The sequence below is a fragment of the Perognathus longimembris genome, chromosome 1, assembly GCF_023159225.1.
Source record: "Perognathus longimembris pacificus isolate PPM17 chromosome 1, ASM2315922v1, whole genome shotgun sequence".
NCBI classification, from domain to species: domain Eukaryota; kingdom Metazoa; phylum Chordata; class Mammalia; order Rodentia; family Heteromyidae; genus Perognathus; species Perognathus longimembris.
In genome coordinates, this window is record NC_063161.1 from 55253737 (window position 1) to 55275276 (window position 21540).

General features: G+C 43.8%; 1 protein-coding gene across 1 annotated transcript; it reads right to left on the reverse strand.

The window, feature by feature from the left end:
• Positions 1-260: 260 nt before the first annotated feature.
• Tex49 (testis expressed 49) lies at positions 261-21204 on the reverse strand. Its single transcript, XM_048365433.1, has 3 exons — positions 20951-21204; positions 4377-4499; positions 261-1226 (listed from the first exon to the last, which is right to left on the reverse strand). The coding sequence occupies exons 1-3, from the start codon at positions 21027-21029 to the stop codon at positions 1072-1074; spliced, it is 357 nt and encodes a 118-aa protein (XP_048221390.1). The 5' UTR covers positions 21030-21204; the 3' UTR covers positions 261-1071.
• Positions 21205-21540: the final 336 nt, after the last annotated feature.

Consider the following 21540-nt stretch of genomic DNA (forward strand, 5'->3'; position numbering starts at 1 on the left):
GCTTTGGTTTTATGATGTAACCACTGTGGGAGTGGGGGAAGGTGGTGTACCATGTATTTCAGTGAAATATTTAATATATTTAAATATCAATAAAAATCAAAATTCTTTGTAAAATTCCCTGTTCTCTGCAGCTGTTCTGGGATCTGGGTTGGGTCAGATGTGGCAAAGCCACATCAGTGGTTTCTTGTCCCAAGGTTCTATGGGTGTCTTTCATCTATGGTCCAAGAGCTTCCAGTGGCTTTTTACCTGTCGAGATGCAGCTCCAGTCCCTTGGGAGAAGTGACTGCTCTAAGCTCTTCCGCATGGCAGGGGCCATTGTATTTTCCCAGGTGTGTTACTCTGACTCCTGTGTTCTTTCCAGCACTTTGGTCCCTCCAGACCTCTCATACCAAGGCTTGACCTTCTCAGGAAGCTCCTACGCCTGCTTTCACAGGAATCAGAGCAATGGGGTATTTCCCTGTTCCTGACCCCCAGTGTACACAAGTTGCATCTAGTCCCATCTTTTACTCTGCTTTGTGGAGCCCTCTCCCCACTACTCAGTCACTGTTCCTTCCATGCTCCATCTTGTCCTCCTGCAAGCACATCCTCCTCAATATAGACTGAAGGTTCTGTCGTTGAGAATAGAATGCTCCATAAATCTGAAATGGAGAAAAAGCATTTCAGGTTCAGCCAGGCCATGCAGGAGGAGGTATGCATTTGGGGGCACCCTTCATAATATTCCCCAAGATTGTCTGGGGATAGAATGGGGGAATCAGTACTGATGACATAGGACTACTGCCAATGGGGTGGTGGTTGGAAGTGGTGGAATGACAGAGATGAAGAGAGCAGAAACATCCTTGGCTCCAGCAGGAGTGCTATGGACATTGGTGTTGGGCCTGGCTCAGAGGTGAAAACCAGTGACACATTTTTAACTCAATAATGCACTCTTTATACTGTCCAGGTTCCAGGCCCAGCTTTCCTAGTAAGACCCAAACCTCTCTTATTCCCCCGTTGTGAGTGAAGCTGAAGCTGGTCTGAAGGGTTTCAGTAAAGAGAAGGGTATTTCTGTTGGTGTCCCCACCCTGACCCTTCTCAGCCTAACCTGGTCATTGGGCTCTTAATGAGGCAGTGGCGTGGAATCCGAATCCAAGGCATAGCTTCTTCTGGTCTCACTCCTGGGTCATGTGACCACCAGAAGCTGAAGTTCTGAGCATCAGTCAGAGGGACTCTGTAGACCTGATTGGGGACTGGATGGGTTGGGAGAAAATCAGGTGTTTGGACACCTCACATTCACCATAACAAACGTATAGGCTAGCCGGGTGCTGGTGGCTCACACCTGTAATCCTAGCTACTCAGGAGGCTGAGATCTGAGGATCTCTGTTCAAAGCAAGACCAGGTAGGAAAGACTGTGAGACTCTTATCTCCAATTAACCACCCGAAAACCAGAAGTGGCACTGTGGCTCAGGTGGTAGTGCTCTAGCCTTGAGCTGAAGAGCTCAGGGACAGTGCCCAGGCCCAGAGTTCAAGCCCCATGACAGACAAAAAGAAAGTATAGGCCAGCAGCTGAGCCTGACCATGTGCTGAGAGGTTCTGGGAATGTCACCATACCCTATCTCACTTCTGGATTCCAAAATTCACATCCTTGGTCCAGTGAATTAGTGTTGGTTCTTCCCGCTGCTCTTAATCCCATATCTAAGAGAGCTTCCCCCAAGTGCTATGACAGTTAAAAATCAAGTGATCAACTCAGAAGATGAAGTCCACTGAGAAAATGTTTTTCTTTTTTTCTGGGGTTGATCTTCATTTCTTTCCTTTCTAAAATAAAGTACTCCAGGAAAAAATTTGAAGCTTAAACTCTACCTTTCTTGGAGATGCAAACATATAATTTATCAAATGCCTATCTTTTCTAGATGTTGTAGAAGGTGCTTTTGAAAATTTGGAAGTTCATGAGATTCCTGTCTCCAATTGACTACCAAAAAAGCTGAAAGTGGAAGTGTTAAGAGTGCTAGCCTTGAGCAGAAAAGCTCAGAGACAATGTCCAAGTCTTGAGTTCAAGCCTCAGGACCCACACTTTTTTTCTTTTTTTAAGTATCAGATTTATCAGCCAGGCACTGGTGGCTCACATCTATAATTCTAGCTACTCGGGAGGTTGAGATCTGAGGATTGAGATTCCAAGCCAGCATGGGCAGGAAAGTCCGTGAAACTCTTATCTCCAATTAACCACCAAAAAGCTAGAAGTAGAACTGTGGCTCAAGGGAAAGAACACTAACCTTGGGAAAAAGAATCTCAGGGGCTGGGAATATGGCCTAGTGGTAGAGTGCTTGCCTCGTATACATGAAGCCCTGGGTTTGAGTCCTCAGCACCACATATATAGAAAAAGCCAGAAGTGGCACTGTGGCTCAAGTGGCAGAGTGCTAGCCTTGAGCAGGAAGAAGCCAGGGACGGTGCTCAGGCCCTGAGTCCAAGGCCCAGGACTGGTCAAAAAACAAAAAAAAAAAGTAGGAAAAAAGAATCTCAGGGACAGCACCCAGAGTTTAAGTGCCAGGAATAGCACACACAGACACAGACACAGACTTACCTACAAGAGTTAAATGTTCATATTTACATGCATATATTTGGAGGAAGCAGGGGCTGGGTGCAGAGGGCCCATGCCTATAATCTTAGCTACTTGGAAGATTGAGAGCAGGGGAATTTCAGTTCAAGGTCAGTCTGACAGAAAAGCTTGAAATCCTCTTCTCAATCTATAGCTGAGCATGATGGCACACACCTGTCATTTTAGCCATGATGGGAAGCTTAACATAGGTGTGTCAGGGGCTGGGGATATAGCCTAGGGGCAAGAGTGCCTGCCTCGGATACACGAGGCCCTAGGTTCGATTCCCCAGCACCACATATACAGAAAATGGCCAGAAGCGGCGCTGTGGCTCAAGTGGTGGAGTGCTAGCCTTGAGCAGGAAGAAGCCAGGGACAGTGCTCAGGCCCTGAGTCCAAGGCCCAGGACTGGCAAAAAAAAAAAAAATAGGTGTGTCAGAATCCAGGCATGGGCCTGGGCAGGAAGTAGCCCCTATTTCAAACAAAAAATGTACAAAAAGGGCTGGGAATATGGCCTAGTGGCAAGAGTGCCTCCCCCTCCTCCTCTTCCTCCTCCTCTTCCTCCTCCTCCTCCTCCTCCTCCTCCTCCTCCTCCTCCTCCTCCTCCTCCCCCCTCCTCCTCCTCCTCCCCCCTCCTCCTCCTCCTCCTCCTGTGCTCTACTACTTGCCACATCTCTACTTTCAGCTTTTTGCTGGTTAACCAGAGATATGAGTCTCATGAACTTTCCTTACCTGGGTTTCATTTCCTTGCTTCATAATCTGATTCTAAAATCTCAGCCTCCTGATTAGCTAGGATGACAGATGTGCTCAAGGCTAGCACTTGCCACTTGAGCTCTAGCGCCACTTCTGGCCGTTTTCTGTATATGTGGTGCTGGGGAATTGAACCCAGGGCTTCATGTATACGAGGCAAACACTCTTGTCACTAGTACTGGCTTTCTCTACGGAGATTCCTACAGAGATTCTTTTTAGGAATTTCCCTGGAGATTTGCACATGCCTTTGGGAGTTTGTCCTGTCTGGCTTTTCACAACTATGCTAAAGAGTATTCTTATTTTCAGATGCTTCAGGGAGGTTAAGTGACTGAAGGAATTTGCTCAGGGTCACACAACTTGTTCAGTTCAGCCAAATTCCAAAGCTGGTGCTTGCTCTACTCTCTCACCCCTCAGGGGCAGTCGGTGATAATATACAGACAGCTTTACTTTTGGTGTCATCCCTCACCATTCTGCAACACTGGCAAAACAGCAGACCGGGTTTTTCATCCATCTCTCATTTAAATTGCAGAAGCAGATTAATAAAAGGTAAGTGACTTAATAAAGTGAGATGTTGATGCAGAATTAGGACTCAAGTCCAGACCTTGTTTGGGCTTCCAAACCAATTCAATTTCTATTTTGTCATTCTCACCCTGCATTCAAGTCTACTTCTGCCTCTTGTCAGTCTCCTGATTTTTCTTCCTCCCTTCCCCAGACATTCTTATAAGTACTGCGCACAGGGGCTGGGAATATGGCCTAGTGGTAGAGTGCTCGCCTCGATACATGAAGCCCTGGGTTCGATTCCTCAGCACCACATATATAGAAAAAGGCCAGAAGTGGCGCTGTGGCTCAAGTGGTAGAGTGCTAGCCTTGAGCAAAAAGAAGCCAGGGACAGTGATCAGGCCCTGAGTCCATGCCCCAGGACTGGCATCAAAAACAAAACCAAATATATAAGTACTGCGCATTAACCAATTGCGCCACTGGAGCTCCTCCCCAGACATTCTTTAGGAACTCAGGCACATCTTTTTCAGTGCCTAGTCTGGTGCCCACTCTAAGGAACTTACATGTCTTCAGCAACACCTTCTGTACAGCTTCATGGTATCTCATGTGGCTATTCTGGTGCACAGAATAATTCCCATTTTCAGTGGTAATAGGCGGAAGCTTAGTGGGCATTGACTCCTTCTGGGCTGAAACAAGAACAGACTCATGCTGAGTACTTAGCAAGTGAGGCTGTTTGATTCTCTATGTCCTTGGTCTCTGTGCTGCCCATGAAGTACATGGCAGGATCTAATTCACATCTGATCATCTTGTCTGTGGCAGAGGAAGAGAGACCAATGATTCTAAGAGTTTCCTCATTGCTCTCTGATTTTGGGGTGTTTTGTGTGGCTTCCTGCTAGACTGCTGATACTGGACAGATACCTAGGTTTTATGCAGGTGAACATGTCCTTCACTTGTGTGAATACTCCTTCTTAAGTCTATAGAACTTCAAATGGTCTCAAATGCAAAGTTATATTTGAGCTAAGTCTTGAAGGATAGGTAGGAGTTCATGGGCCCTAGCAGAAACAGGAAGAGCTCTTTAGGTAGCAGGACAGCAAATGCATTAGAAGCAGTAGAGAGGCAGCAGAGAGCTTTCTGTTGCTTTGGGTCCTGGATGATGTGGAGAGAGACAGGATGGAGCTTGAAATGGACCTGGTCTTTCATGAAACATGATCTGGTATCTCACTGTAGAAGCATAAAGAACCAGATATCTCTCTCTCTCTCTCTCTCTCTCTCTCTCTCTCTCCTCTCCTCCTCTCTCTCTCTCTCTCTCTCCTCTCTCTCTCTCTCTCTCTCTCTCTTTGCCAGTCCTAGGGCTTTTGCACCGTTCCTGGCTTCTTTTTGCTCAAGGCCAGCACTCTGCCACTTGAACCACAGCGCCACTTTCTGGCCCTTTCTATATATGTGGTGCTGAGGAATTGAACCCAGGGCTTCATGTATACGAGGCAAGCACTCTTGCCATTAGGCTATATTCCTAGCCCCAAGGACCAGATCTCTCTCTCTCTCTCTCCTCTCTCTCCTCCCCTCTCCTCTCTCTCTCTCTCTCTCTCTCTCTCTCTCTCTCTCTCCTCTCTCTCTCTCTCTCTCGTACACACACAACACACACCTATGCTTTCTTGTAACAAGGGCTGGCCAAAAACTTCTGGTTAGGCCACAGTCTTGCGCGCGCACCCCGTGTATGTGTGTGTGTGTGTGTGTGTGTGTGTGTGTGTATTGGTCCTGGAGCTTGAATTCTGAACTCAGGACCTGGGTTCTATTCCTAAGCTTCTTTTGCTCAAGGCTAGCACTCTACCTTTTGAGCCACAGCTCCACTTTTGGATTTTTTTTCTTTTTGTAGTTTATTGGATATAGAATCTCATGGACTTTCCTTTCCAGTCTGGTTTGAACTATGATCCTCAGATCTCTGCCTCCTGAGTAGCTAAGATTATAGGCATGAGCCACTGGTGCCTGGCTTGGCTAGGCCATTAAACAAATCTCTATATTTTGAATCAAGGATGGGGTTGCAAGGGAGCAATGACGATGTAACTTTTTGTTTTGGTAGTGATGAGCATTGATATCAGTGGCATTGCCTCTTGTTTCGCACAGCAGTGTTCAGGATGTAGTGTCTTTGGTGTTAGAGAGCCACAATAGCATGGAATGCAATAGTGTCTATCTCAGAGCAGGTCTGTGAGATGATTCTGAACATTATTTTGATTAACATCTACTGAACTCAGTCCTTCGTTTCTCTTGCAGATTTTATGTGCTACCCAATTTTCTTTTCTTTTTTCTTCCTTTTGTGTCAGTCCTAGAGCTTGAACTCAAAGCCTATCTCTTAGCTTTTTCACTCAAGGCTGGTGCTCTACTACTTGAGCCAAAGCTCCACTTCTGGCTTTTGCTGGTTAATTGGAGGTAAGAATCTCATGAACTTCCCTGCCCAGGCTGGCTTTGAACCTTGATCTTCAGATCTCAGCCTCTTGAATAGCTAGGACTTACAGGTATGAGCCACCAGTACACAAATATTCTTTTAATACATCCATGTTCTGTTTCAATAATCTAGATTTGGTTTGCATTTCAGACTCTTGAATAAAAGTAGATTTGAAAAAACTTTTTTTTGTGTGCCAGTCCTGAGGCTTGAACTCAGTGCCTGGGCACTGTCCCTGAGCCTCTCTGTGCTCAAGGCTAAGGCTATACCACTTGAGCCACAGCACCACTTCCAGCCTTTCTGTTTATGTGTACTGAGGAATCAAACCCAGGGCTTCATGTTGCTAGGCAAGTACTCTACCACTAAGCCACAGTCCCAGCCCCTGAAAACTTTTTTAACATGCACAGAGAGAGATATCTAGGAGGGTCGTTCCAGATTTCTATCTTGTGATAATTCCATCCATTTTGTCATCTATGCCAGAAGAAGCTAGGCCCCTTGCTCTATCTCCCCTAAAAAGTCTCAGATGCAGAATAAAACCCAGCTCTTCATCTGTTGTTTTCTGTTCTCTGTTCTGTTTTCATGGAGCCTTTTCTCTTTTTTTGCTTATAGATGCTTGTCAGGACCGAGATCAGCATTTGCATCCTTGATGGAAATTGTTCAGAGTTGCTGCATCATTTCTGATGGAGGATGGGGAGGAGCTTCCATCACAGAGCTCTTCACCAGCTCCTGCTTTTTTTCCTAGTCCTCTTGGCTTAGTCTCATTCAGTTCATCATCCCTGTCCCTCCTCTTCCCTTTTGCCCTCCAATGGAAATCTCCTTTGACAATCTGAATCTGAGATAATTTCACCACCAGTTCAAGGCACAATTTGAGCCTCTTTCCTTATATGGCTGAGGACTTAAAAAGAGAGGTTGAAGTCCTGGAGCCTTGTGAGAGTTGTAGAGTTCTGTAAGTCTGGACCAAAGTGGAGTCTGGTTTGTATTCCAACACAGGTTGCAGCAATGAGGGGACATTTGAACTTGGTTATTCAACTTTGAGTAAGATGGATGGCAGAATGTTTATGGAAAAGTAGGTATAGGGCTGGGCATGTGGCTTAGAGGTACAGTGTTTGCCTAGCATGCAGGAAGGCCTGGGTTCGATTCCTCAGCACCACATAAACAGAAAAGGCCAGAAGTGGCACTGTGGCTCAAGTGGTAGAGTGCTAGCCTTGAGGAAAAAGAAGCCAGGGACAGGGCCCAGGCCCTGAGTCCAAGCCCCAGAACTGGCAAAAAAAAATAGAAAATAACAGAATCGAAAAGTAGGTTTAGAGTGAGGAGAAAAAACCCAGAGCACATTCCTAGTGGGTGATGGGATCTGGGCTGAGATCAATTGGTGGTCTGAGCTTAGGAGACAGTAAAAGTTCTTCAGTCTTCAGGTCTCAGCCTAGTTGTCCTCAAGGGTATAGCCAGCTGATGTTCTTTCTCTATTACCTCCAAATGTCCATCAAGACATCTAGCCTCCCATGTGTGCCTGCAATTGTACTGGGCAGTTTCACCCACATGGATGCCTTTTCTCCTAAATGAAGAAGCATTTGGCAGCTGGGCACAGGTAGTCCATACTGTAACCTTAGCTACTCAGAAGGCTGAGATCTGAGGATCAGGGTTTTAAAGCCAGACTGGGCAGACAATTCTAAAAGTCCATCTCCAATTAACCAGCAAAATGCCTGGCTGGAGAGGTAAAGTTGGTAGAGCACTAGCTGTGAGCAAAAAGAGCTATAGGCATGGAGCCCTGACTGAAAAAGCCACAGTAGTGGCACAGAAGAAAAAAAAATCCTATTTAGGAGGTCATATCAAATGTTGGGCATTAATCCTAACATTAATTGGCTGGAACACTAAGATGTACTAAAGTAGGCTAAAGTATGTGAAAGGCTATCTTGCACTTACTGTCTTGATACAGAGAAATGATCAGAGAAATGAGAGGAAGTGCATGAGGGTGAGAAGCACTAGTCCAGGGAACCAGACCAATCCTCAGGGCATATTTTCCATGTGGGGGCTGTCACTTTGCCTTCATGTTTACAAATAACTTCCTTGATGTGCTTGTTCAGGATTCTGACCTCAGGGAAAGTGTGTGGGGCAGGAGGCAGCAGTAGGCCTCAATTCTGGTTACAGACTGCTGATAGAAATTTGAGAGCTGGGTGCAGGTGGCTCATCCCTGTCATCCTAGCTACTCAGAAAGCTGATATCTGCAGATTGTGGTTCAGAGCCAGCATGGGCAGGAAAGTCTGTGAGACTCTTATCTCCAATTAATCCGAGAAAAAGTCAGAAATATTGCTGTAGCTCAAGTGGTAGAGCACTAGCCTTGAACAAAAGGAGCTTAGAGACATTGTCTAGGCCCAGAGTTCAAGGCACAGGACTGGCCAAAAAAGAAGAAGAGGAGGAGGAGGAGGAGGAGGAGGAGGAGGAGGAGGAGGAGGAGGAGGAGGAGGAGGAGGAGGAGGAGGAGGAGGAGGAGGAGGAGGAGGAGGAGGAGGAGGAGGAGGAGGAGGAGGAGGAGGAGGAGGAGGAGGAGGAGGAGGAGGAGGAGGAGGAGGAGGAGGAGGAGGAGGAGGAGGAGGAGGAGGAGGAGGAGGAGGAGGAGGAGAAGAAGAAGAAGAAGAAGAAGAAGAGAAGAAGAGAGAAGAAGAATGAGGAGAAGAAGAGGAGGAGGAGGAGGAGGAGGAATTGAGTGCAGTGATGTAGCTTTTCTAGAGACAATAACAATAAAAATAGCTAATAATTAATGTGCCTGATACAGCTCTTGGAAAGTAGGCACTATTATTATTTTACAAAAGAGACACAGAGGCACATAATTTGTCTAAGTTCATGTAATTAGCATGTGGCAGAGCTCGGGGTTTAACCCACATAGCTTGGATCTGGAGCTCATGCTCCTACCCACTATGCTAAACTTCCTCTTGAAATAACCTTGTTAGAACTTCTAGGAAAGACCAAGGATTTAGACTAGTAGCTTTAGCCCTGTAGATAGGGCTCTGGGGGTACAACTGATTGGGGGGTCCTGCTGAAGGTATCTGCTTCCCCATAGCAGCCTGGAGTTGGATAGAGACACGACCTCATCACTTAGATCCAGAGGCAGAACCTGCACTCTGAGTACTGAAATGTGGAGCATCATTCCTATGGCCAGCATCAGGGAAGCAGAGAGGGCTGGAATTTGGGTGGGTCACTCTACCAGTGGATTGGGCTGTCTCAATGGGAAAGGCCAGTAGGGAAAGGATAAGCACCTGTGGGAAAAGTAGCCTGCTTACTGCCTGGAGACACATTCACTATCCTGGAGGTGGACCTACCAGCTAAATTTGGTAGATGTGGCTATAAGTAGCATGAACACCTCCCCCTCTAATTTTATGGATATAGGCCATGATAGTCTATAGTAGTGATGAGACACTATGGTTGTTTCCAAGATATATATAGCTTCGGTAGTTTTATCCATTAGGAAAGGCAGAGAGGGCCTCAGACTGTCTAGTTCTTTTTTTTTTTGTGCCAGTCCTGGGGCTTGAACTCAAGGGATGGGTGCTGTCCCTGTGTGCTTTTTTGCTCATGGCTGGTACTCTACCACTCAGCCACAGCTCCAACTTCTGGCTTTTGTATTTTTTTTTTTTTTGGCCAGTCCTGGGGCTTGGCTCAGGGCCTGAGCACTGTCCCTGGCTTCTTTTTGCTCAAGGCTAGCACTCTGCCACTTGAGCCATACATAGCACCACTTCTGGCCGTTTTCTGTATATGTGGTGCTGGGGAATTGAACCCAGGGCCTCATGTATACGAGGCAAGCACTCTTGCCACTAGGCCATATCCCCAGCCCTCTGGCTTTTGGGTGGTTCATTGGAGATTATTGGAGATAAGAGTGTCACAGACTTTCCTTCCTGGACTGGCTTTGAACTGTGATCCTCAGATCTCATTCTCCTGAGTAACTAGGATTACAGGCATGAGCCACTGATCATTTAGCTGAATTGTATGTATCATTTAGCCATTTCAAAAGCCAGAACTACAGTGCCCTCTGCTGGAGTTTAAGAGCGGCATTTCTAGCTCTCTATCCTCTTCTGTCTCTGTCTCTTCTCTTCTCTTCTCTGATCTTCTCTTCTCTGCTCTCCTCTCCCCTCCTCCTCTCTCTCTCTCCTCTCTCTCTCCTCTCTCTCTCTCTCTCTCTCTCTCTCTCTCTCTCTCTCTCTCTCTCTCTCTCTCTCTCTCTCTCTCTCTCCCCCCTCCCCCCCCCCGGAGCTCCCCAAGCTTTTCTGTCCAAGCCTAGTGCCCTACCATTTCTTGCTTTTTGGTAGTTAACTGGAGATAAGTCTCATGGACTTTCCTGCCCAGGCTGTTTTTGAACCATGATTCTCAGATATCTGCCTCCTGAGTAGCTAGGATTATTTACAGGTGTGAGCCACTGATGCCCAGCTCTAGCTGTGTCTTAACAGATGGGTCACCAGTCAAGCAGCTAGAGATGCCAGGAGGCCTAGGAGAATGTGCAGAAACCAGGAAACCACTTGATGAAATAAAAACATAGGGCTGTTCAGTATTACCAAAGTACAGCTTGTCTTTCTTTTAAAAAATTAATTTAGAAATTGAACTGGGAGCAATTCTGAAGACCTACAGGTAAATTCCTCAGGGAAGCAGAATGAGACTCTTAGAGTCTGGAGGTCAATGTGCTTATGGTCAGAGGGCAGTCTTTTGATGATCTGGCAGGGAAAAGTCATTTGTCTCAAGAATAAGCACCTCAGGCTGCATGCTGGTAATTCATGCCTAGCTATTTAGGAGGCTGAGCACTGAGGATGACAGTTTGAAGCCAGGCCAGGCAGGAACATCAGTCATCATCTCATCTGCAATTATCCAGCAAAAAGCTGGAAACTGAAGTGTAGCACAAGTGGTAGAGTACCAGCCTTGAGTAGAAAAGCTAAGGGACAGTGCCCAAGCCCTGAGTTCAAGCCTCAAGTACACACACGTGCGCGCGCGCACACACACACACACACAGAGCATTCTAAGAGAGATAGCTGTACCATCCACACTCACCTGTTTGGAGACTCCTGTCTGTGGGCAGTGTCTTGTGCCTGCACCTGTATTATGGTGCAATCTAGACAGACCTAGGATCATCAGATAAAAGGCTAGGGAGCTACCTTGGCAAAGCTCCAGATTAGAGAGGATTTTTCTGAAATTAAGACCAAGAGGAATATGTAGGTATGAAGCTAAGAATGGGTAGGAGAGCAGGGCTCAAAGCAGGCAAGACCAAATCAGCAAAGGAAAGGACAGAGGTACAAAGTCTTGCTCCCCCTGGATAGGACAGATTGGAAACTTTATACACTCAAGAGATCAGGAAACAAACTCTGGCAGCTAAAGCTATAGAGCATCCCATATTTAGGATCAGGAGGGTCTGGGAAAAACAGGAATCTGATTAGTGGATATAGCAATTCTGGTCCCAGGTCAGGGGTGCTCTTTTGTTGGCAGTGGTATTTGACTAGGTTCTTTCATAGCATATATGATGCAGACTTTGAAGCTAGTCAGCAGTTTTTTTCCTCAAGGAATCTTACAGTTAAAAATATTCTGCTTTCTGGGCACTTGCTGATGGCACTTCTAGCTACTCAGAAGGCAGAGCTCTGAGGATTGAGGTTCAAAGCCAACCTGAGCAGGAAAGTTCATGAAATGCTTATCTCCAATAAACTACCTAAAAGTCAAAAGTGAAGCTGTGACTCAAGTGGTAGAGCACTAGCCTTGGGCAAAAGGAAGCTTGGGTACAGCACTCAGGCCCTGAGTTCAAGCTCTGGGACCAACACACACACACACACACACACACACACACACACGAAAATAGTCTGCTTTCCAATCATCCTATCCTGACAAGTTTATCTTAAGTAGTAGACAAAGAAAAGTATATGTACATAGTTAACTTAAATACAATTTATGATTTTCCTTTTTTAAAAAAGTTATACACTGTGTGGTGCGTTATGTTCAGTATTTAATCACCACAACAGAGAAATAGATCTTACTATCTCCATTCATTTACAGCTGAGGAAACTGAAGCATTATATATTTGCTTAGTGTGATTTATCTCTCCCCAAAGTGAATAATCCTGGGCTGATGAAACTGAGTTACTAGCTGGGCACAGGTGGCTTACACCTGTCATCCTAGCTACTGAGGAAGCTGAGATCTGAGGATTGTGGTTCGAAGCCAGTCTGTCCAGAAAAGTCTGTGGGACTCTTATCTCCAAATAATCACAGAAAAATACTGAAGTGTCGCTGTGGCTCAAGTGGTAGAGTGCTAGCCTTAAGCAAAAGGAGACCAGGGACAGGGCCCAGGCCCAGAGTTCAAGCCTAAGGACCGGCAAACAACAACAGCAACAAACTGAGTTACTGATTGAGGAGAGACTAAGGTCTATTTCCCATACCCTACTTTTCTGTTTGACTTTTCTTTCTTCTTCTTTTTTTTTACTTTGGTTTCTCCTGATAAACGTCAGGAGAGTTAAAAAAATAAAAGAGGAGGCAAGGACTGTCAGTGTTTGATTGCATGTGTTGACTCACCTCTGTGAGATTTCAGTAGACTATAATAAGAAAAGCATGAGTGAGCTCTTTTGAATGCTAATACACTCACATCTACTAGTAAGAAAAAACCATCCTTCAAATTAAAATTGTGAGTTACTTAAAATGTATCATGATAGTAAGAGTGTTAAGAATGAAATGGAGCCAGGTGCTAATGGCTCACACCTATAATCCTACTTACTTAGGAGGCTGAGATCTGAGGATTGAGGTTTGAAGCTAGAAATGTCTGTGAGACTTATCTCCAGTAAAAAGCTGGAAGTGGAGGTGTGGCTCAAGTAGTAGAGTGTACAGCCTTATGTGAAAAAGCCAAGTGAGAGCTTGAGGCTCCAGTACTGGCACAGAGGAGGGGGAATGTAATCCTTCTGCCTCAGCTTCCTAAATAACCACTATGTAGGCTTTGGTCGTGCATTTATTCTTTTATTATTTACATATTTTTTTTCTTCATGCATTTATTTTTAATTTCTTTAGAGATAGGATCTTAGAGATAGGATCATTCAACCTCTAGTATCAAAAAAAGATATTAAAAAATACAGTTAGAGATAGAATCTTATGTAGTTCAGAATGGCTTTCAACTCACCATTCTGCCTCCGCCTCCCAAGTGTGGTGATTATAATTGTGTGCCACCATGCCTAGCTTTGCAAACGGTGTTTAAAAATACAAACTATAGGGCTGGGAATATGACCTAGTGGTAGAGTTCTTGCCTCATATACATGAAGCCCTGGGTTCGATTCCCCAGCATCACATATATAGAAAACGGCCAGAAGTGGTGCTGTGGCTCAAGTGGCAGAGTGCTAGCCTTGAGCAAAAAGAAGCCAGGGACAGTGCTCAGGCCCTGAGTCCAAGGCTCAGGACTGGCAAATAAATAAATAAAACAAACAAATAAAAATACAAACTGTAATTTTAATTTTTAGTGAGGCATAACATATATATACACATATATCCTTTTAATTTGACATGTAGTGTATTATTGATATTATTTTGTGCCAGTATTGGGGCTTGAACTCAGGGCCTGGGCATTGTCTTTGAGTTTTTTTCCTCAAGGCTGGCATTCTACACTTGAATCACAGCTCTACTTCCAGCTTTTTGCTGGTTAACTGGAAACAATAGTCTCACACACTTTCCTGACCAGGCTGGCTTCAGACTGTAATCCTCAGACCTCAGCTTCCTGAGTAGCAGTATTTAGGCATGAGCTACCAGAACCTGGCATAATTTATTATACTAATCTATTCCATAATCTTAAATCATCATTATAAATACAGTGATGGTGGGGATTGAACTCATGGCCTTTAGTGTGTTAGGCAAGTGCTTTTCCACTGAACATTTCTATTAGAATTTTAATATAGCAGGCCAATTTTTGTCAGGTATCATTATCTTCTGGTAACATTTTACTGAGAAATTCTAAAGTCTCAAACTGCCTGAAAAGGCATCTGACATTTTCACTTTTCTGCCTACTGACTCACATTCTGAACTCCATAAATATTTAGGAGTCTCTAACTTGGTCCAGGACAAGGTAGTTAAATTTTTATTAGTAATTAAGATGCCCTAGTTTCTTGATGTATTTCAGAACATTAGATAAAAACATTAGATACAGGCTGAGAATGTGGTTTAGCGGTAGAGTGCTTGACTAGCATGCATGAAGCCCTAGGTTCCATTCCTCAGCACCACAAAAACAGAAAAAAAGCCAGAAATGGCACTGTGGCTCAAGTGGTAGACTGCTAGCCTTGAGCAAAAGCAGCTTAGGGACAGCGCCCAGGCCCCGAGTTTAAGCCCCAGGACTGGACAAAAAACAAACAAAAAAGACAAAAGCCATTAGGTACAGGTCAAAATTTTATATACAACAAAAACCTCTCCTTAAAAAACTTCCTGCAGGACTTGGAATGTGGCCTAGTGGAAGAGTGCTTGCCTCGTACACATGTAGCCCTGGGTTCAATTCCTTAGCACCACAAAAATAGAAAAAGCCAGAAGTGGCTCTGTGGCTCAAGTGATACAGTGCTAGCCTTGAGCCAAAAGAACCCAGGGACAGTGCTTAGTTAGGCCCTGAGTTCAAGCCCCAGAACTGGCAAAAAAATCCCAAAAACAATTTTAACAAAACCTTCCTGCAACACTCCCACTGTACTTGAGGCCCCTCCCTCCCTCCCTCCCTCCCTCCCTCCCTCCCTCCCTCCCTCCCTCCCTCCCTCCCTCCCTCCCTCCCCCCTCCCTCCCTTCCTTCCTTCTTTCCTTCCTTCCTTCCTTCCTCTGTTACTGTCTCTTTTCTGTGTATGGGAGGGTACTGAGAATTGAACTCTGGTCTGGTGTTTACTAGGCAAGTGTTCTACCAGTTTTGCCACACTCCCAATCCTATTGCTTTTTTTAGCTTGTTTTTCAAATTGGGTCACATGATTTTGCCTGGGGCCAGCCTCAGAATGTGATCCAATGTTATTTACATTGTTTCAAAGCAATATCCAAGAAATTATTAATTACGATAAAGGAAAGCAGTAACTGGACAGAAGAGAAAACTGGCAAATTACCTTAAGTGGTTAAAGCGAACACTCTAGGAATTGGATAAAAATATCCTGATCTGAGGAATTGATGACATAATGTCACCTGTTCCTGCCCAAAATGCTTAAACCAGATCCAGTCATGACAAGCATTGGAGAAGCCAAATTAAGGAACATTCTATAAAACATCTTGCTTGTACTATTACAAAAAAGTTAGTGCTATGAAGCAAAGGCAGGGAAACTGTTCCAGATTAAAGGAGACTAATGTGACAAACTTACCAGATACAATACTTGATTATTAATTGGATCCTGGGAGGAATTAATAGGACAATTGACTAAAGTGGAATATGGACTACAGGTAATTAGCTAATAAAGCTATATCATTGTTACCAGTATTGTAGATAACTGGTCTTAGGAAGTACAAATAAGTATTTAGGAGTAAAGGCATATAATATGAACAACTTAGCTAATTCTCAACTAGCTAGACAAGAGACAATGCAAAAGTATTAGATAGAAAAGTGATGACATATCAACCATTGGTTAATTTGGGGAAAAGGTGTAGGCAATTTACTTTTATTGCTCTTACAACTCTTCTGTAACTTTGAAATCCATTACCAAAAGAATTTAAAAATAGATCACAAGTTTATTTGCTGTCCCTCTTAAATTTCTAAAATGATGCCATCCTCCTCCTCCTCTTCTGCCTCCTCATCACAGTGGCATTAGCCTTCAAGGCAAAAAGATAAAGTGATGGGCTGGGAATATGGTCTAGTGGTAAAGTGCTCACCTCGTATACATGAAGCCCTGGGTTCAATTCCTCAGCACCACATATAGAGAAAAAACCAGAAGTGGTGCTGTGGCTCAAGTGGTAGAGTGCTGGCCTTGAGCAAAAAGAAGCCAAGGACAGTGCTCAGGCCCTGAGTTCAAGCCCCAGGACTGGCAAAAAAAACCCAAAAACACCCAAAAAACAACAACAAAAAAGACAAAGTGACAGATATTTCCCTAGAGTTACCTTCTGGAAAATGGGTGGAGAGGCAGCAACTAACCTGACATAGAAGAGTAAGATTTTAACCAAAGATTCTACAGTAGACGATATATGTAGAATTGAGCTAATTCATCTGTGAGACTCTAAACTTAGAATGTTATAGGCACAGTAGGTACAAGAAAATGTAGGAATACAAAATAGGCCCAAGAAAGGAAGGTGGTCACTGAAATTCTGTCTGTAGAACACATAGTCAATTGAACAAACTACCCTGGCCCAATTAAAGAAGATTTCTCTGGTGGGACAGAATAGATGAGGCATTGTCCTTGAACAGGATTCACTGTGAGGGCTGGCATATGTAACAGGTGCCAGTCCTGGTGCTTGAACTCAGGGCCTGGGCATTGTCCTTGAGCTTTTCTCCTCAAGGCTAGAACTCTACCACTTGAGCCACAGCTCTCCTTCTGGTATTCTGGTGTTTAACTGGAGATAAGAGTCTCATGAACTTTCCTGCCTCAGATGGTTTTGAACTGTGATACTCAGATTTTAACTTCCTGAGTTGCTAGCATGAGCCATCAACTAAAAGTGAGATTCTTAAGATTTTTTTATTTTATCATACTCCTAGTGTGCTAATAGACAACCATATAAGAGAAGCAACTGCAGGCTGCTTCCCTGGAGACACTGTAGAGTTCCAGGGGAAAGCTTCTAGGTAAGCCCACAATGCACAACTCTTCCCAGAGGCTTCTAGCCAGCTTTTTTTGTTCCTTAATAATCAGGGGCTCAAAAAAAACAAAAAACAACAACAAAAAAAACTCAGGTGCTAGTGGCTCACACCTGTAATCCTAGCTACCCAGGAGGATGAGTGTGTGGACTGCAGTTTGAAGCTAGCAGGAAGTAAAGTGTGTGAGACTCTAATCTCCAATTAACCAACAAAAAGATGGAAGTGGAGCTGTGGCTCAAGTGGTAGAGCACTAGCCTTGAGCAAAAAAGCTCAAGGATGTTCCCAATCCTTGGATTTCAAGCCTCAGGACTGGCACAAGAAAAAAATGATGTTACTCCTCTTTCCTGTGAGTAAAGCTTGATTAAGGAACTCTTTTCTGTGTTAGTTGGTTGTCACTGCAACAAAATGTCTAGACAGTTGACTTAGAAGAGGTTTATTTTGGTTCACAGGTTTGTTTGTTTGTTTTTGGCCAGTCCTGGGCCTTGGACTCAGGGCCTGAGCACTGTCCCTGGCTTCTTCCCGCTCAAGGCTAGCACTCTGCCACTTGAGCCACAGCGCCGCTTCTGGCCGTTTTCTGTATATGTGGTGCTGGGGAATCGAACCTAGGGCCTCGTGTATCCGAGGCAGGCACTCTTGCCACTAGGCTATATCCCCAGCCCACAGGTTTGGTTTTTTTTTTTTTTTTCTTTCTTTCTTTTTTTTTTTTTGCCAGTCCTGGGCCTTGGACTCAGGGCCTGAGCACCGTCCCTGGCTTCTTTTTGCTCAGGGCTAGCACTCTGCCACTTGAGTCACAGCACCATTTCTGGCCATTTTCTGTATATGTGGTGCTGGGGAGTCGAACCCAGGGCTTCATGTATATGAGGCAAGCGCTCTTGCCACTAGGCTATATCCCCAGCCCCTTGGTTCACAGTTTTGAACGTCCCAGTCCATGCTTAGCTTGGCTCTGTATCCCAAGGTGAGGTAGCACATCATAGTATGAATAAATAGAAGAGCAAAACCATTCACCTCACAGCCATGGAGAAAGGAGGAAGAGGCCACAATCCCATAATTCCTTGCAAGAGCACATCCCCAATGCCCTAAAAGCCTCCTATGAGGTCTACTCTCCCCCTACCTTATAGGTTCTACCACCTACCAACCCTCTAATGTATGGGTTTTCTGAGATCTTGACTCTTAGAGAGAGGTAATAAATATTTCTTGTTTTAAGCCTCTCTATTTTAGGGTAATTTGCTATGTAGTAATAGAAAAGAAGCACAGAAAAGTGGAAGATAAAATTGAGGAAGTATTCCAATGAATAATAATAATAAATAGATTAATAAATTAGATGAGCATTTTTGTTGTTGTTGCAGCATTGGGGAATGAATTCAGGGGCTCATTCTTTCTCGGTAAGCACTGAACCACTTGAGCAATGCTTCCAGGCCAATTCATGTGGTTCTGCAGGTGGCAATTAGAGGAATAGGAAAAAGAGGGACTATAGGAAATAATAGTAATTTTTTTAAAGGCAAAATTCTCAGAAATGAAGGACATCAATTTCCAGGATGGAAGAGTTCATGTAATGTCTATCACACTGAAGGTAAAAAGAGTCATATCAAGTTATATATCATTATGAAATTTCAGAATGTTAGGAACAGGAAGAAAATTTAAGCAGTTTGCTGGTGGTTCATGCTTGTATTCCTTGCTACTCAGGAGATTGAGATATGGAGGACTGAGGTTGGAAGCCAGCCCAGGCACAAAAGTCTGTGAGACTCTAATCTTCAAATAACTACCAAAAATTCTGAAAGTGGAGATGTGGCTCAAATGGTAGAGTGTTAGCCTTGAAGCATACTATGGGCTGGAGAATGGAAATTTGAGTTCCCCAAAGGATGTGTTTCTTTTTTTTTTTTTTTTTTTTTTGGCCAGTCCTGGGGCTTGGACTCAGGGCCTGAGCGCTGTCCCTGGCTTCTTTTTGCTCAAGGCTAGCACTCTGCCACTTGAGTCACAGCGCCACTTCTGGCCATTTTCTGTATATGTGGTGCTGGGGAATTGAACCCAGGGCCTCATGTATATGAGGCAGGCACTCTTGCCACTAGGCCATATCCCCAGTCCAAGGATGTGTTTCTTTAAGACAGGGTATAGAGAAACACTATTATTTGGATAAGAATAGCCATATTCTGAGACACAGATGAAGTGAGATAACAGGAATGTGGAGAGTTAATATAGAACTATTAAGGGATTTTTATAAAGGGATCATTTGCACAAATATTACCTGGAAGCTGGATAGTAAAACAGAACCTTGGTAGAACTAGAGAGGATAGTCCACAGAGGGCTATATGAGACCATACTACCTAATTCTTCACTTTATGCTTTTACACTTTCCTGGTCATCTCTTTCTTACATCAGTATAGTTTTCACTGGGCTGGGAATGGGGCTTAGTGGTAGAGTGCTTGCCTAGCATGCATGAAGCCCTGGGTTCCATTCCTCAGTACCACATAAACAGAAAAGGCCAGAAATGGCACCATGGCTTAAGTGGTAGAGTGCTAATCTTGAGCAAAAGCTCAGAGACAGTGCACAGGTCCTGAGTTTAAGCCCCAGGGGATATATATATATATATATATATGTGTGTGTGTGTGTGTGTGTGTGTGTGTGTGTATGTATATATATGTATATATATAGATAGATCTATATCTATCTATCTATCTATCTATTCTGCCTATACTTTCCCTCATGTATTCTACCTGAAGACCTTTTCTCTTATATTTCCTATTTTATAGTTATTCAAAACTTTGTATTCACTTATCACCCCACAAATATTTATTGAACTTCTAGTATGTATGAGGCATGGATAGGCACTGTGAATATAATACTGATCAAATATTTCCTCAACAAATAGTAAGAATTCCTCAATAATTCCTTATAAAGCTAAAATTCTTGGCATGATTAGCAGCATCTTTATCTGACTCCTGCTTAGATTTTAAGGTGTGTTAATTTGCATCTGTATTCCCTTTTTGTTTACCTACTGGACTTTAACCATTCTTTACTAGCCAAAGAAATTATTTCTTGTGTGAAGTTTTCTCTAAAGGAGTCTCCGATTTGATTTCAAAATTAGTACTATTTCCTGGTGCTGATGGCTCATGGCTAAAATACTAGCTACTCAGGAGGCTGAGAGCTTAGGATCCTAGTTTGAAACCAGTCTGGGCAGGAAAGTCCATGAGATACTTATTTCCAATAAACTACCAAGAGGTGGGAAGTGGAGTTGTGACTTACAAGGTAGAGTGCTAGCCTTAAGCAAAAAGAAGCTCTGGGATAGCGAAGGCCCTGAGTTCAAGCTCCGAAACTGTGCAAAACAAACAAACTCAATACTATTTATTCCTTTGTGGTTACCTGGAAATCTATATTTAATTAATTTATAAACTATATTACTTTTTTGTTTTCAAATTTATCTTCCTCATTAGATAGCTATTTTATAGTAGAGACCTTATTGTATCACTATTCTATTTTTGAAACCCGAGTCACTTAAAGACTGGCACATAATTGGTGCTTGCTAAATGAGCAAATGAATTAAGATTATATTTATTTGGTCTAAAAAATTGTGTATCTTGGGCTGGGAATATGGCCTAGTGGCAAGTGTGCTTGTCTCATATACATGAAGTCCTGGGTTCGATTCCTCAGCACCACATATACAGAAAAGGCCAGAAGTGGCACTGTGGCTCAAGTGGCAGAGTGCTAGCCTTGAGCAAAAAGAAGCCAGGGACAGTGCTCAGGCCCTAAGTCCAAGCCCCAGGACTGGCAAAAAAAAAAAAAAAAAAGCGTATCTTAATAAGGATTTTAAATGACAGGAGAGTGAAGCTGAAAAAAATCCTATCTCAGCTGCTTAATTTTAATTAGGGTAAATGTCAATCTTGGCTGATAAGTCTCTAACCCAAGATGGAAATGGCTAGGAAGCTATGAATTGGCTAGGAAAAGACATGGCCCTTTCATGCCTATACTCTATAGTCCCCTTACTTGTTTTTTCAGTTGTATCCCTTTTCTTGCTCCGAAAGGAATTTTGATATCCCAAAAGATACAAGTTGAAGCAAGCCATCTCAGCTCTTCCTTGCCCTCTTCCGGAATGTCCACATTGGAGCACTGGATTCTGGTAACCATAGCAACAACCTGAAGAATTACCATGGTCCTTTCTTTGTCTAATGAGGTACAGGACTTATGAGTTCACAAGCTGAATAATTTCAAGAAAAGGGACAAATTGTCAATAACCTTTTTGTGACCCATTTCCTACTGTTTGAGAAAGCAGTGAGTAGAAAAAGCAATAACCTGGGCTGCACTGTAAGTTTTGCCATTCTCTAGATGTCTATAACTTTCAATAAATTAAGACTTTGTTTTTACTTTTTTATTTTATTTACTTTTCTGGAACTGGAACTTGGAGATTTGGGCTCTCGTGTGGATAGTGGCAAGTACCACTTGAGTCATGCTCCAGCCTGGATTTTTGCTGGTTATTTGGAAAGTCAGACTCTTCTGCCTAGGCTAGTTCATACTGCCATCCTCTGATTTCAGCTTCTTGATTGGCTTGGTTTAAAGGTATGAGCCATGGGTACCTG

What these genes read in the sequence shown, in the direction of transcription:
- Tex49 (XM_048365433.1), bottom strand. Translation starts at nt 21,029, where the DNA reads ATGGCTTGCTTCAACTTGTATCTTTTGGGATATCAAAATTCCTTTCGG. An exon ending in GGATACAACTGAAAAAACAA is followed by an intron (nt 4,500 to 20,950) that starts GTAAGGGGACTA and finishes TTCTTGTTTCAG; the next exon opens with CCCAGAAGGAGTCAATGCCC. An exon ending in GAAGGTGTTGCTGAAGACAT is followed by an intron (nt 1,227 to 4,376) that starts GTAAGTTCCTTA and finishes CAACCCATCCAG; the next exon opens with TCCCCAATCAGGTCTACAGA.